General features: G+C 31.6%; 1 protein-coding gene across 2 annotated transcripts in view; it reads left to right on the forward strand.

Moving 5' to 3' along the window:
• The window catches only part of ADGRB3 (adhesion G protein-coupled receptor B3), a 689,955-nt gene that overhangs the window by 264,270 nt on the left and 407,816 nt on the right, over positions 1-17,869 (forward strand). For both annotated transcript variants that reach the window (XM_036248276.1, XM_036248277.1), the window contains 2 exons: positions 9,712-9,822; positions 15,816-15,977. In XM_036248276.1, coding sequence (XP_036104169.1) covers positions 9,712-9,822; positions 15,816-15,977 — 273 coding nt within the window. The remainder of the gene's footprint in view (positions 1-9,711; positions 9,823-15,815; positions 15,978-17,869) is intronic.

Consider the following 17,869-nt stretch of genomic DNA (forward strand, 5'->3'; position numbering starts at 1 on the left):
ACTAATTGGGATAAAGAAGGAAGTTGAATATTAATAAAATCCAAATATACATTTTCTCTCCTTAAAGTAAAAAAATCTAACATTTTCTCTCCTTAAAGTTCCTGTTGTGAAGTATTTAGAATACACATTTCAAAGACAATCTGATGATATAAAAATTTAAACTGTGCTCCCTCACAGAAAAATAATTTCTAGGACTCTCTTCTCTGGTAGTAAACCTTTGAAGGCAACATACGTGTCTAATAATAGGAAACAGGGAGGAATAATGTAATGAAAACTTTAAAGATAATATAAGAGAAACCAATGAGAACACAATATTTTGGGGTCTATGGTGATATGGCTTTTGTGTCAACAGTTTTAATTTAAATGGTTTTCTTGACCAATTCTGTAAAATGATATGAATGGCATATGAACTTAAATTAGTTTTATCTGAACCAGTCTATGAATAAAAGAATAAAATTTAAAGTTATTAATCTGTCTAATGTGTATATTATTGCTTATAACTCACCTGTATAAAGAGATAGCTAGTAAATTTAATATTCATATATGATTATAAAAAGCCTTATATATAAGACTAGGAATAACTGTAAAATTATCTCTTACAAAAACAAACTTCGGTCTGCTTTGTTCACTGCTCAATCTCCAGTGCCTAGGATCTCATCTGGAATGCAATAAAGTCTGTTGAATTAATGAAATTTATTCATTACCAAGTGCCTTTGAAAGCATGTTGTCTTCTAAAAATATTCCTTTCCAATGTGAATGCTAGCTATAGCATAGATGCATAGGCTTAAATAAGTATCAGGCAATCTGAGACCTCATATGTGAAGTAAACCATGGTTTAGTGCTAGATATGAGTCAAGGTAACTACTCACAATTGATTGAGTTAAGAAAATGGAGAAGCAACCAATACAATTATTTGTCTTACTTAGACTCTAGGGCATATGTGTCTGTGTACAGGCCCATTAATCAAGCTTGCTCAGGTCCTCTAGGCCTCTTGGTCTGTTGAGAGATAACTCATGTGTTTATGGGCCAACTTCTGACCTGAGAAAATTATTTTAGAGCTTAAAAAGACATTAAATCATTTTCCCAGAATCCCCTTTGCAAAAAGAGGGAACAAGTCAAGAGATCTTAAGGTGTGATACTCTGAAATATGAGTTGCATCTACGGTTGCCCATTTATTTGTCCACCCTCCACATTTGGCTTCAGTCTACATAGTTAAAACGGTCTTAAATATCTTTAGGTACATGAAACATTGCTTTGAAAAGGCTTATTATTTTTAGTTCTCTCTGTAGAATGTCATTGGGCTTTAATAGTAATAATGATAACTTATGGAAACAAGTTTGAATATATGCGATTTGATTATAAGGATAATTTATATTCTAGAAAATAATTAAAACGTTTTCTGTGTATAGTCATTTGTCCCTGAGAAATAACCTAAAATTTTAAGGGAATGGTTAAGATGGTATTATTTTTATTTTTACAAATTATAAATACTATGTGTATGTCTTAGTAAAATCATTTTTGTTAAGGAAATCAGTTTTGCTATTTCCCTCAGTAAATATGTATACAATACTGTGTTGAGCTAAAAATTCTGTAATAAACTATAGAAATATAGCAGTATATAAATGGTAAAACATGACTGGAACTATTTGCTTTGATTTTTCTTGATTATCTACAATTTATTTGTGTGAACATAATAAATACGTTAAAATGTATAAAAGACAGAATAAATACTTTCTTATCTTCAGGTACAAAGAGTAACCTTGAGGCCATGCTACTAAATTGAATATAATCTAAGTGCAATAAAGATGTGTCAGAAATATCCAGATATCAATGTCTTATAAAAACAAAACAAAATATGCATTTCATGGAATACTCACTGTTTATATACTGAAATATTTTGATTAAGTAGCCATTTATCTAATTTTTAAAACTTTAATTTGGGTATAGAATGTACTCATTATATTTATATAATATCTTACTAAATTATTTTTAATAAATATGTATATAGTGATATTGCTTTAAATTAAATTATTCTTTACTGTTATAATAAAATAAAATGAACTTTGGCAAGTTGAAAAGTGCCATATGGATATAAGCCTTAACTTAAAAATCTTAGAGGAATCATTTTTCTTGAACATTTTAAATATATTATATGATAAAAAGACATAATATAACAGATATACAAAGGTGATATCTATCAAAAATATCAAACCGAAAAGTGTCACTTTTTTAAAGCATTGACTTTCTTATAAACTTTTTTCCTGTAAACTTTTGGGGCACTAAATTGTTCTAGTTGCCAATAATTTGAAGTACATGACCTGTAAGCAGCTAAGATTTGTTCATGTAAGAAAAATATATAAATACTTCATCCAGGGACAATTCAGTTTACTTTTTTATATTTAAGATTCACTAAGATCTATTTTGGCCATTTTAGCAATATGATTCAAATATTATAGTGTAAGAGTTTTAGTCTTCTGCAAAAATTCTTAGAGCTCACAGTAAAGCATCTTATTTGGCCACTTCGGTGCTAACGTGCTAAATGTGTCAAAAAGAAAAGATATTCAATTACTAGTTTGCTATTAGAAGTGGAATTGCATTTTTCATTTATTTTCCTCAACCCCAACAAAGAAAATATTTTTTCAAATTAGTGATAGTTTATAAAAATTCACTAGTTATCTCAAAAGAGATGAGACAAAAAATGCAAGTGGATAATATATAAAAAATATTAACAAATAATTCTTACATGATTACACACATTAATTATTTTTTTACATAGTGCAGTACATCCAATTTACTTACATTTCCCAGAAGAAAGACAGTAAATAAGCATGAAAATTGTGTTTAAGGGTTTATACTTCAAATGTCCTAGAATCATTCTAGATAAAATGCTTTGTAACTTTTTCAATACATGTGTGAGTATATCTTAAAAAAAAAAAAAAAAAAACTATTACATATAATTATTTTAATGTTTCTATTTGGAATAAAGAGACTCTAAAATATAGCATCATTATTTAAGACTATATGCACTAAATATATTTGATAATCGTTTCTAGTAAATATATTGTACTTTATAATTTAACAACTCTTTGAAAACTCCTGAACATTTTTAATTTTTTCTATAACCATACTAACAGTATGTCCTTTGGCAATTCTATGTTTTGTCCATTTTTGGAAGTGGCATAAAATTACCCATCTACTTAACAGAATCATGGCCAACTATTTAATAAAATCATTTCTGTGGCAGTACTTTGAAAAGAAAGATACTGTTTTGTCAATGTAAGAAATGGCTATAACCAGGTATCTTATTATGGCAGAGCAACCACAAAATAATTTGAAGGAAAGCACATCGGGTGACCTCTTAAATGTTAATGATGTATTGCTGATTCCTAATAAATTTTAATATGTCTTTATTTTATTTTAAATATTTCTTACTGTGCATTTTTTTATATTTTCAATTTTATTTAAAATTTCCTTCATATTTATTAACTTTTTATAAAACTGTTATTCTTGAATTCTTTTGAAGTTTTCTTCTATCTGCTTATTCTACTTCTGTTTGATTCTTTGGGAAAATAAAATTAGTAGATTTATAATGAACAGCACAAAGTATTTTTTAACTGATGTCTTTCAACTAATGATGTCTGTTTTTAAATTCCATGTTTCTTATAATAGTTCATTCCAGTTCTAGAAATATCTTTGATAATATAGGCTTTCCCACTATAAGCTCTATATTATGATAAAACACCTGGCATTACTAGGTACTCAACAAATAGTTGTTGGATGAAAAAATACAATTTTTAAGTATTAACCCATTTCAAAAAATATTTTCTAAAAATCTCAGTAAACAGAAGGATATCAATGGTTGATAATCTGGCTACTCTTCACTCTCTATCTCTTAGCTATTTGCATGTAAAATAATTGTGCCAATTTTGTTTCCAATTAGTGTAAAAATAAATGAATAAATTCAATGATACTCCTGACTAACTATGAATCTAGAATGTATTAAATATAATCTTATTTCAGAAAATATTTGGTTGCTTCTTAATAATTTATTTGTCTACATCACCTTGATCCAGCCAGATGTTAGAATATTTATTCTGTCAACAAGTTATACATTTAATATTATTATTTATTATGATGTGACAAATGAAATGTCACTTCAAATGCTTATTTGAATGCTTAAAAGATGTATATTCTCTTTGGAGAGCTATTAGCAAGTCAGTATTGTTAAAAGTAATGTATTACCTTGGAAATTAATGTGAAAAATGGATCTCAAGCATAGCTTAATATTTTGATTAAAATAAATAATTTTGCCTAACTCAGAGAATTAGGCCATAATTAGTGGATTTTCTTGTGTTATGAGCTTTAGAATATCAGAGACTATTTCTTACTTATCTTTATAACTTTAGTATCTCACACATTAAGTGGTTAATTAATAATTATTGACAAAATTAAGCTCTGTTTTAGGGCAGTGAGATTTAAGTTCTAAGTAAAGTAATATTGCAAATATTTTAATAATAACCAGAATATATTTATGGGTGATAAACCTTGTTGACAAAGGAAATGTTGACCATCTTCATCACACATAACTAACTTTCAAGTACCTTAGTAAGAACTTAATATTTTACCCATCAGATGTTCTCCAGGAAAGTTAAAGACATAGTTCTAGATATCTAGAAACTTTCATTTTGGAAAAACAGTTCTTAACATAAAATGTAGTTATGTAATAAATAAATGCTGAACCCCAGCTATGTACAAAGCAAGAGGTGATTCCAAACTCATAAGCCATGTTTCCTTCCCACAGAAGTTTACAATCTAGTGGCAGAAATAAGACACTTAATCTAATAATTAAAATGAAAGCCTGTTTTTTATAGAAAACAAAATATAAATCAAGGAAGATAGAGGTTCATTATTAAGATTGGTTGTTTGGGAAATAGTTCACGGAGATGGTGCCTTTGGAGTTGGACCTGGAGAAGAGCTTGGTTGTAGACCTGTCTAGAAGAACTAGTGTTTTCAAGTGAAGAAAAATGAGGGAAAGGGTGTAGTGGCTTGACTGTTTCCATGACAAAATGTAGTGCAGTTTGGCCATAACATGTAAGTAGGACATAACTTTGAAAGTTTGTTGAGAAGCAATAATAACCTAGGCCAGGATGGTTTCTGCAGAAATGCAAGGGAAAGTTAGCTAACCATGCAAGGTTAGTGTTTACATGGCAAGATAGACTGCAATAATAACCAATATCAACTAATCTGATGTTCTGCTTGTCTATACATTAAAAAATAAACACATGGTAAGATAACAAATGAAGATGCGTCTTAACTTTTGATGACTTCAAATTCACATTATTACGTATAATGCTTGATTTCCAGACAAAAACTTGACAACTGAGAATTAACTAACAAGTGTCAGCTTCCAGGTCTATTTGTTCCTTAATGATGTACTTATGTATTCTTGGATGGGAGAAGAAAAGATAAACTATTCTTAAAGCAATAGATTTTCAAAATCTTTCTTTTACATAACTGTATTTGTATCCTGTTTCCAGAGACTAGCTTGTTTTATCAAGAAGCACAGTGAATGAGTCTATGAGAAAATGTGCCTAAACATGGAAGCCATCTCCCATCATTTGAGTTTTATACATAAATGCAGTTATTTACCCACCACTTGATTGATACCATCAACATCAAGGCATAGGAAATAACCCTGTACTTTCATAAATCATGTACCATATGTACATACACAATATTATGCCGTACATTATTTCATTTGATTTCATAACTTGGTTTTCTTTGCTTTCACTAAAGCAAATCATGTTTTTATTTGGCTATGCTATTTTTCTCGTGTAACTAATGTAGTATATTATCTTTGCCAACTCAGAATCATTTGAGTAGGAATCAACAACCCATGAAGAACTTATGCTAAAGGTTTACCTCAACCACATTCACTATAAAATAGAATAAGAGAAAAATTAATATATATTTTTTTCTAAGTTGGGATAATCTAATTAGACTTTCTTTACATTACAAGTGAAGAAGATAGTATCATTTGAAAGAGAACACAAATATATTGAAAATATCCTGTTGGGAGATATAGATAGAACTGTAATATTTGTTGTTAAATCTTAAACATTGACAGCACCCTAAAATGAAGAAGTTATTTTTCTAACACTTTTCACATAAACATCGGCAAAAGAAAGTCACTTGATTGGATAATAGCTTATATGTTTTACTTACAAATTCAGATAGATTTAGGTTTGAAACTATAGGTCTAGAACATTCAGAAAATACCATCATAGTGTTGTTTTTCCATCTGATAAAAATAAATTGTTAGCATGTTTTCTATCTTATGGGGACTTTAGTTATATCAAGGCCTCGTGTTAGATCTCACTTTTTATTTTTTTATCCTCACCCAAGGACTTGTTTTTTATTGGTTTGAGAGAGAGAGAGAAGGGAGGGGGAGAGAGAGAGAGAGAGAGAGAGAGAAACATTATCGTGGGAGAGAAATATCAATTGGTTGCCTACTGTACATGCTCTGACCGGGGATTAAACCCACAATCTTTTGTTGTAAGGGACAGTGCTCCAACCAACTGAGCCACCCAACCAGGGCAGTTCTCATTTTATAAAGGTAATTTTTTCTGATAAATTATATTGGGAGCAATAATTGAATATTTTATTTTAAACTTTTGGTTATATAAAAAATGTGTAATCAAATCCATTGTTGATGGAAGAATTTCTTAAGTACTGTGACCCCATGATAAACTTTCAGCACTAATGCTAATATAACATTGATTGTTGATAGTAAGTAGAAGTGACTACAGTGAAGAATTTTGAAATTAAATTGTATTATGCATATGTTTTAGAGATATAAATAACATTCCAGTTAATAATATGAAATAGTTCACTTAAATACTAATGCCTGTTTAAAAAAAATAAGTACTTTGTGTTTAAACTTCAGAAATAATAAAAAAAAAATTGAACATGACACTTTTAAAATCATCTCAGCAGTGTCCACTAACATACTCAGACCAAAAAATTTTAGGATCATAGTCCCTGTACATTTTTCTTAGAAAACAGATTGCAGGCTATTCTTATGCTGCCACTGAGCTGAAGAATTGTCTTCTCCTAGAACAGGTAATAAAGTTACTTACTAAGTAGTTAAGAAGTTGTGGAATAATTTCTTTTGTTATCTTTTGCCCTCCCAATGGCATAACTACCTCAGTGTGAGCATCAGAGACCCCAACTTATTTATGTAAACGTACACTCTGACTTAAATGCCCTACGTGATAGACACACACACACACGCACACACACAATTTAAATAAATTCTAGAGGGCAGAAGGTAAAGCATCCTGTTAATAAAGATTAGTACTAAAATTATTTTGTTATTTCAGATCCAGAACAAATTCCATTATGTATAATAATATTGTATAGTGCATAAGAGTCTAGATAGAAACATTTTAAGTAGTCAATTTTCAAAAATATTAAATGATATGTGATTAAATATTTCTTTTAAGCATAATGAAACATGGTTTAGAGAGCACATACTGTACACATAAATGAATGTACTGAAAGGATGTTGGCAGTAATGGAAAATTGTGATGGATTTTATAAAATGAGATCAACTGACATTTTATGAAAATTTCCATTTTCTGCTTTGGATTTTATCTAAACTGACAAAAACAAACACACATTTAGATTTCTCAAATTTCTCACATTATGTTTTCTTGGGTAGAATATCTGGAAAGAATATCTGACAAATCAATCTGTCAAGTGCCATACTTGAATATATATGTATGGATTTACCAGGATAGACAAAATCTTGTACTAATCTTTTCTCCTTACATTAAAGAAAAGAGTTGGTAGAATGAATGCTTACAAAATGCACTGCTTCATTGCACAAAGTAAGTTTTGTGCAAGATTTTAGCAGAAGATTATTTAAAGATAGATGGTAAAAGGCAAAATTATCCATTCCAAATTTTGACACTATTAGTTCTGGCAATATATCTGCACTATTATTATAATCTGTTTCACCCAATCATTTTTTAAATCCTCACCTGAGGACATGTTTATTGATTTTTAGAGAGAAGAATGGAGATTGAACCCACAATCTAGATATGTGCCCTGAAGGGACTCAAACCAACAACCTGGTATACCAGACAATACTCCAACAAACTGAGCCATCTAGCCAGAGCTACTCAGTCATTTTTAATTATTTTGTTGTTGTTAATCCTCATCCAAGGATATTTTTTCATTGATTTTTTAGATAGAATAGAAGGGAGGGAGGAAGAGAGAGAGAAAAACATCAGTATGAGAGACATATCAATTGGTTTCCTTCTAAACAACCCTGACCGGGGCTGAGGGCTGAAGATTGAACCTGCAACCCAGGTACATGTCCTTGACCAGGAATAGAACCTTGGGTCTGAGGGCCCACACTCTAACCACTAAGCCAAACTAGCCAGGACAATCATTTTTGTTATGTATAAAATACCTGGGGTTAGGGGCTTAAGGATTTTCTTTGTCTTTTTTTTTTATATATATATATATTTTTTAATTGATTTTAGAGAGAGAGGAATGGAGAGAGAGAGAGAGAGAGAGAGAGAGAGATTGAGAGATTGATACAAGAGAAGGATCAATCAGCCCCCTACCAATGGAGCCTGCAACCTGGGCATGTGCCCTGATCAGGAATCATAGGCAACTTCTTGGTGCATGGGACAACACCCAATCAACTGAGCCACGCAGGCCAGGGCAAGGATTTTCTAGATGTAACAGAAAGTGCCATGATTTCCTGCTCCTTCAATAGTCCCTTCCCTACCTTCACACCTATGACCAGAACAGACAAGTCTTCCAAACGTTAGGCTTTGATTTTATTGAAATTACTATACGGTAACAGTGCAATAAGCATGGAACTCTTGCAGATTTGGAAGCATATGTTTCTAAAAATATATTGCATGTAATCTTTTTTTTTTAATTTACTTTCTTCTCTCTCCCATTTGTCTCTGAGTCAGGCCCAGATTTCTCACCTTTCCTGGGAGGTTATACCACTAAAGGATTAAATAACAGAAACCTGGGGTCATTCCCTTTTTTAAACCATAACTCTTACATGTGGTTAGAAAAGAGATGAGGAATTACGTGGTGGCAGGGCAGGAGGGAATGAGAATTATTTCAGCCACCATTTTCTATGAGCTTTTGAGGACACCAAGGGCAACCTTATCTTTGGGAAAACAATCCATCAAGTGAATGTTTACCTCAAGAAAGCTAGGGTACAGGATTACTCATTCCTCAAAAAAAAAAAAAAAAAAAAGTGCTGAGAAACTTGTGGGGGACATTACTATTCAGCAAAGCAGCAGCTGCTACACAGTCAAGCTTCTATCTCTGAAAAACAACAGTGAACACTGGGGTTGTATTTTTTCTGATGTACTTACTTACTGCTTCAAAACCTGATCAGAAAAGAGTACACTCTTTCCGTTAATTAAGCTGAGTTAAAACCTGGTATGTCATTTTATTGACTGTTATTATTGTTTCCTGAAACCTTGTTCTTGTTTATAGATTTTTTTTTACTTGAATTAGAAATATTCCAAGCAGTTCAGTCAAGCAAATTTAGAATTGTGAATTTAATCAGTAACTGCTAGGTATATGTAGGAACATATTGCATGAGACAGTAATGTAATTTGTGAGAAATGTCTACACACAAGCTTTCATATACCTTTATTCTGTCTTTAGAATTTGGAATGATGGGAGATCATACAATTAAAAGTCAGCGACCTCGATCTGTTCATGAAAAAAGGGTCCCTCAGGAACAAGCTGATGCTGCTAAATTTATGGCACAAACTGGTAATACGTTAGTTACATTTTTCTATTTATTGTTGTTAATTTAATGAAACCACTGCATGTTTTCATAATCTTTTGCTGCACATTTGTCAGTTTTTGGAGCTGATATTTTTTTTGAACCATTTTTTTTTTTTTTTTTTGTCACCAGTTAAAGTCCATAAATGAAGTAGCTGTGAATTGAAAAGTGAAAAAAAAAAATGTGTTAAGATTTATTTTGCTTTCAGTATGGGACATTTAGGATTTACATATTATTATTTACTTATGTTAATTAACTACTTAAAATGTATCATTAAACTTTTAAAGAAAGTCAACAAAGTTATTTCATCAATAACTGATTATTATAGGACTTTTCAGAATCAAAATTTTAAATAGGACTTTAGATTATAAAATTTGATTTAACAATATTTAATATGTTGAATGTTTTCAAATGTCATACATCACATAAATATCAATTTATTGTTAAAATGTATATAAATGTTAGAAACAGTTTTTGTAAGAATTTAGTACTTTTGATTTGAAAACAGTTTTGTTATATAAGCTAAATAATAAAAAGTTGACTGTCTTTATTTGTAAGCTTTAATATACTCCAAATAATTAAATATTAACAAAAATGATGTTCTAGTTCATAAAACTTTTTAATTAATTAGTTTACTTTTAAATACCTCCCTCCAAATATATATATAAACGAATAAATACATTCATATTTTGCCTCATCATAATAAATTGGCTATAACTTCATCTGAATACATTGCATGTGATACATTCTTGGATGAAACATGTTTAAATTGTGTTATGAACATTTTCAGCTGTCAATTTTATTTCAGGAAATTGCAAACTAACAGTTTTATCTATGTCTTTATAAAATGTTATGCATTTTGATCTAATAATCTTTTGCCATTAATAGAGAAGTTTCTGATATGATCAGTCTTTTGACATGACAGAACTATTTTGATGAAATTCCCTTGAAGCATGAATATTTCCTTTGGTTCATATGTTCTTAGTATAATATTTGTTAAGAACAATAGATTTGAATCTGCAACTTAAAACTGTAAATTCTTAATAAATTGCTCTTGGTAATGGGTGAGTAGTGAATTTTAATTCATTAGTTGCAAGTAGGTCAAAGAATTTTCAGAACAGGAAGGATGCTTAGAATAAATTGTACAATGAGGACATATTTTAGGGTTTTTTATATGTGTGTTGCAGCCAAATCCAGAAATGAAGAAAGCTTGCTTATCTGAATTGCTTTTGATGCTTTATATTTTTACTATTTGCTTGCACAAGTGCATTACTAAAAGTTTAGGAAAATATTTAAATTTCTAAATGTATTTTTCTCCTTTACAGTAAGCAAAATTTCTCAACCCCTTCACAGAGATGAGGGGACCTTTGACTCTAAATAGAGGCATTAGGGCAGGGGCTGACTACTCAGCCTTCGTTAGGTGCCATCTCAAGGAAGCAAGATAAAGGGTGTCCTTTTTGCAAAAGAGGTAGCAGGCATTGGTTTACTGAAATGACTTAAATTTGAGGTCAATTAGGAGTGAAATGGTAAACCATAGTTTTAAATTTCCAATAATGTAATAAAATTAGTTTATGCTTAACACTATGTAATTTGGTCAGGAGTTTTATATAAATTTAGTTTGGGGATTTTCCTGCAACATATACCAAGAAAACCAAGTTTTAGCCAAAACCTTCTTTGAAAATTCAAATCGCAAGGAACATCATGTCTCCTTATTGAGAAATTACTAATTTATTTTCCAGGAATTGCTTTGTACCTAATATATAACATCCTTTGGTAAAATAGTTGAAATACTTATGAAATAGATCTATGAGGATCTTTAAAACAATATCCCCATCATGTTAACAATAATTCTGAAAAAGCAATGAACTTCAAAATTATGGTTTGAAACTAACTTTGGGTACTCAAATTGATGAATAATAAATATTTATTATTTTACTCTAATCCAAAGATTGTATAGGCAAATATAAATACATGTATAAATACTTGTTTTAAATTAAATTACTTTGATACTGATAATACACTGGAAAATTACTATTTTAAATAGTTTTATAAATACATAAAACCTTCTAATACCAGAAAATTATAAAGATAAAGAGAGAGTGTTTTTTTCCCTTTAATGTTTTCTGACATTATACTTTCTTTAGGTGTCAAGGTAATTAGTCTGAGTAAATACAGCTAGGTGTCACACAGAATTTTACAAAATTAAATATTGCTTATAAAACTTTTCTATTTGTCTTTCAAAGTAAGAAATGGGTATTATATATAAACAATGATAACATTGCTGACATTAATTTGAAAACAAAGAATGATGCAATAGAGGTAAACTCTAATAACAAAAGATAATATAATTTTTCATATTATGAGAAAAAACAAAACAAAAACTGTCAAACTTTATAATTTAAGAATTACTTCTCAAAGTGAGTAACCTGGACTCTTCAATCAATATGATCAGTAACCCGCACTTAAAAAACAAACTTTTCATAAAGTAATCTAGTGAGTGGAATTTTTTTTTTTTATCCTCACCCGAGGACATTTTTGCATTTTTTGTTCAGACAGAGTGGGAGGGAGAGAGAGGAAGAGACAGAGAGAGAGAAACATCGATGTGAAGGGACACATCGAGTGGCTGCCACCCACACGACCAACCAAGGCCGGGGACAAACTGCAACCGAGGTACGTGCCCTTAGCGGGAACCGAACCTGGGTCTCTCTGTACCGCAGGCTGATGCTCCAACCGCTGAGCCAAACTGGCCAGGGCGGAATTTTTTTTTTTTTAAGTAATATTTGGTAAAGTAGAATTACTTTATCAAAATAACTCCAGTAATTGATACAGCTAGTTTGAAGAAGAAATGGATAGTGTTCCTATAACCTGGTACACAATTTGTATTTTTGGTCAAGGAAAATTAAAGTGATCAGATATAAATGTTTAATAAAGATATAAATTAAATGCCAGTAAGATGGCTTATGACACACTTGTTTAGAAAAATAGTCTTATATTCCACTAGGAAAAAATGTCTGTATTGGTAGTATATAGCATGTTATCTAAAACAGAAAAATAAAAGTATGTTTCTAATTTAATGATTTTAACATACTAGCACAACTTTATATTAATATTTTGTTTATACTTTAAAATGTCCTGTCATACATTATCTCACCAAATCCTCAACACTACATTTTGAGGTAGATGTTTTACTCATTTTACTGAGAGGTTCTAAGGAATAGAGTGACTTTCTCAGTCATGGAGCTAAAATTCAGTAGCTTTCCATCAAGCATAGGTCCTCTGACTTTACTCCCAGTACCTCTGCAGTCTCCTTTTGAGGTTTGCGTCAGAATAAAGAGCCTCGGTAGTGCCGTAACTACAAAAACTGTCCACATGATGTTTATGTGCCTTCTCAGCTGCAAGTTAAGGAACCAGAATTGGTTTCTGCTGTCTCCAAAGACACCTATATTAAAAATTGAGTACTGTGTATTATACTTACTGTTTCAATGTCAGTGAGTTGTAAAAAATATATATACCTTTCTTTTAAATACATTAGATATTTCTCACAATGACCCACAATGCTTGACTAGAATAGTCTTCACAGCTTTTGGAACGAGGAAGGGGCAGCATGAAAACCATAGCTACTTAGTGGAAAGGTCACTTGAAACTATAGCATTTGAGGTATAGTCATTTGGGTAGGCAAGCCAGTATTTGAGTGGCAAAATTTGATTCCTAATTTGAATTTATTTATTTTGTCTTTGATCAACAAATTGAACCCATTAGGTTGGAGAGAGTGAAGGAGGCCAATTCTGAGCACTAATTAGCAATCGTTTATGATCTATTCATCTCTGCTTAGCGTGTTCAGCATCATTATAGTATCATACATTAAGAAGCAACCCAAATTTGTGCATATTTTTACAGAAATATGTTTCAAAGTAGATCTTGATCCTGATTTATTGCTCAGTTTAATTAAAATTATTTTTCTGCCATCATAACAATGCAAGAGTAAGAGAAGGACTGCTTTTAGGGAAAAAACATACAACCAATTTTCTTTATAACCTTTATGATTTACATACTATAGAATTCACATTTTTCAAGATTTTCTGGCTTTTAAATAACACACAATCATAATATTTCCTACTTCACTTAATCTCATTACAAATACAAGTTAAAATATCAAATGAAAAAATTGCATTATGTTTACCCCAACTTTAAGCTTAAATTTTAATTGCTAAAAAAATATGTGCATATATATGTGTATATATTTTTAACCATTGTCATATTATTTCTTTTATACAATAATGACTTTTTATCTTGACAGAGCATTCTTTAATGTAAAAGAACAAAAAAAGACCTGGCTTTAAATATTATTTACATTGTCTTCCAATAACATTTCATGAATTAGTTATATATAAATTGGTGAAGGCAAAAATACTGAAATAATTGAGGGTGATCCACATAGTACTTCTAGAATAAACATAATCACAACACTGAAAAGAATGTAATTTGTCATCTAAGTAACCCTTTCTGTTTCCTTATAGTGTATATTCAGTTATAAAAGCATTATAATTTATGCCTCTGGGTAAATAATGCAGACCAATATAAAAGCAAATGCTTCTTAATGGTGTCATTCAAAGTGTGGTCTGCGGACCCATGTTTGTGAACTAGTTGGTATGGGTCGGCCGAAAGAAAAGAAGCTTACACCAGAATGTAGATTCAACTACTTTATCGAGCACATGGTTTATTTCAGCTGACATTTTTTTTTTTTTTTTTAAGAAATTCTCAGTGATGAAATCAGCAAATTGAGTTACATTCTGGTCCAAATTTCTTCTGTCCTGGAGTACCAATCTGTGGACAGCTCCCTTGAGTAGCACTGCAATTTACTAACCTTTCAAAAAAAAGATGGACAAAGGATTATCATATTACATTCTTTGAATTCTACTTCAAAGGCAAATTCTAAACAGAATCTACAAAATATAAATTGCTCTTTGATTTATATGATCAGTACTGTAACATTTTCAGAAACACTTCTGTAAACTTTTTCAACAACAGTTAATTTAGATAGTTTCTGCTGGCAGGTAAACAACCCGATTTTGTATTTGGGTAAAGCAATTACACGTTTTCAAATCAGTGTTAAAAGTCTACCCTGAACTAATGCATGAATAAAAAAAAAAGAATTGCATTATGATGGTCTTAGAAATTCTGGCTTTAAGTCTTCTTGGGACATGACTTTTGATAACAATAGAAATTAGACATAGTTAGTGTGACGCTTACACCAAGAAAATTAATGAAGTCAGACATTCATTGGCTTTTTAGAGGCCTATTTCTTGGTAAAATTTAGTGTCATATTAAATTAATAGAAATAGTACATGCATTTTATTTTATTTCAAGGAAAAATCACTCTTCTACATCATGGAGAAAATTGTGGCAGAAGGTTTTCAATAAGTTATCACAAAATAAATAGTTGCCATTGGATGAAAAAGTAGGAATTACACTAGGAATAAAATAAAAATAAATGTCAGTACCCAATACAATAAAAATTAGCCAAAATTCCAGGGCTCTGCCTCATCCAGCACTGGAAAGCAGGTGATGTAATAAAGGATTAGAGAAGAATTCCTAAGTATATTCCTGTTCAGCTAAGCCAGAGTAAGTTACCATACATTTCCTTCCTCTCCCATCAGAGCACAAAGCCTGAAGAGAATCACTTCAACATTAATTCTTGTTGAAAAATTCTGATTGGCCCCTTCATAGTGTCCATGGCACAGTGGAATTTGTGAAGAGTAGTCTTGTTAACAAGGTTATAGCAAACTTGGACCTTGCAACAATGTAATATGTATCTCCCTTTAAATTTATTTTTCTCCTAAATGCTTTCTTGTACCTTTTGATGTACTGTCATATAATCACATTTGAATTGTTCTTGCATGTCATATGTCAGTTTGGTATAATGCTTACCAGATGAATATTCAAGACAGTATTTCATGTTTATTTGTTGTCTTGCACACAGGTGAATCTGGTGTGGAAGAGTGGTCCCAGTGGAGCTCATGCTCAGTTACTTGTGGTCAAGGGTCGCAGGTGCGAACCAGAACTTGTGTATCACCTTACGGGACACACTGCAGCGGCCCATTAAGAGAATCAAGGGTTTGCAATAACACTGCCCTCTGTCCAGGTAGTGTTAGCAGCAACTACAACTGTGGATGTTATTGAATTGTGTCATGCTACGCATTTGGAACGATTGATTTATTATTTTCATATAAACTGGGTATAAGCATTTTAGAGTGGATAAGTGCAATTCTTACTCAACTGAGAAATTTTATTATATATGTGATTATTTCTGCTTTCAGAGCAGTCAAGAAAGTATATCAATGACAACCCTACCCATTGCAACTATACACTTGAAATTTCTATATCTGCTTCTAATAGTATTTAAGTTTCAATATATTTTCTTATCTTAGATGGTAAAAATGTCCAATTGAATGTTTGCGGAATAATTAATTTGCCAGCATGTTGGAAATATGACCTACCCATTGTCTAAGGCAGTGGTTGATATAGTCATTAAGACAGTAGCTATTTTCCTGTCATTTATTTGACCTATCAAGGAAAATAGTGTCCCTGTTAAAAGGACTTTCTGCTTATTTATTTTATTCAAGGGACTGCCCTCATCAGAGCTGTCCACTGCTTTGTAAACTTAAAGTCATTATAAAATATATATACCTTGAATGTTAAATGGAGCTCAGCACATCAGCTTGCTCAATTAGGGTCTGATTTTCCATGTTACATCAAAATTTTATTATAAAGTAATGCATTGCATAATATAGGTGTTTCTCCCTCTCAAGCCACTGACCTTCATGTAAAAATAAGTACTGGAAGGAATCTGAGCCTTCTTTCAAGAAGTCCAAAGCACACGATAGAGTGAATTTTCAGATTTTTGTTTTCAACCATTTGGTGGATGGCTGATGCAAACTTACTGACTCTGCACTTGCTTTTGCAGCTGTTACAGAGGTCCCCAAAACGGGGTGGGCATAGAGAGAGGGACTGGCACTGCATCAGCCTCTCATCTGCTGAGTTGTGCATTCAAGTGTTCTGCTGAGTTTGACATCCAGAGATGGTTGATTCTGCAGTTGCTAAAAGCAAGAGTAAAGAGTAGGTGGCATGGGGGAGGCACCGGGATAGTTCCTAGTTTCCCAGCAAAAATGGGCAAGGGCAAGCCATTAAAAGACAGTTTAGAACAATTGTTTTCCTAATGGGAACAGAGTTTCTGATTTGCAAGATGAAGACGTTGTGGAGATCTGTTATACAGCAATGTAAATATACTTACCACTGCTAAATTGTGCACTTAAAAATGGTTCAGATGCCAGATTTTACATTATGTATTTTTTTTAATCAAAATAAAAGAAAAGGACATCTGAAAGAGCTAAAAGTTAAAGGAGGTGGAGGAGGAGTGGTAGCATGAGTGGGAGATGCCTTTAGAACAGGTGAGAGATACAGCCAGTAGGCGAAGGGAGAATTAAAAAGCTAAACAGCACAGAAAGCTAGAAAGAAGGGGAGGCAGAAGAGTAATTTCCACTGAAAACAAGAAAAATAAATGAGAAAATTAGGTTACATGAGAAAAAGGGTCAAGTGAAAAATAAAAAGATTCAGAAAGAAAAAAATTCTTAAATTGGTCATGGAAAGGGGATGGCGTTAAAAAAAGATGACATAAGCAAGCACGTTAGTCAAGAGGAGGGAAACAAGGAGAGGAAGGAGCTGGGGATTATACGAACTGGAAAATTTCTAAATTTTATGGGTAAAACAACCTCATGGGTAAATACTTATGAATTTTCAGCCAGGTGTGCGTAGAGTACATTATTTAGACTAGTCCTTAAACTGGTCCCTGTTCATGTTAAGGGTTCCAGGGTCAAGTTTCCTCCCCTTGATAATGAGAAAAGTGTCCACAGAAAATTAAGCTGTACTTGATATATAGATTTATTTTGTCAGCATCCTCCAAATACTCAAGATCGTTTCAACACCCAAGGGTAGTGTTTAATGGCAAACAGATGCCCCAAAGGAGGTCTGCGTGGG

The sequence above is a fragment of the Molossus molossus genome, unplaced genomic scaffold (assembly GCF_014108415.1).
Source record: "Molossus molossus isolate mMolMol1 unplaced genomic scaffold, mMolMol1.p scaffold_m16_p_8, whole genome shotgun sequence".
In the NCBI taxonomy this organism is placed as follows: domain Eukaryota; kingdom Metazoa; phylum Chordata; class Mammalia; order Chiroptera; family Molossidae; genus Molossus; species Molossus molossus.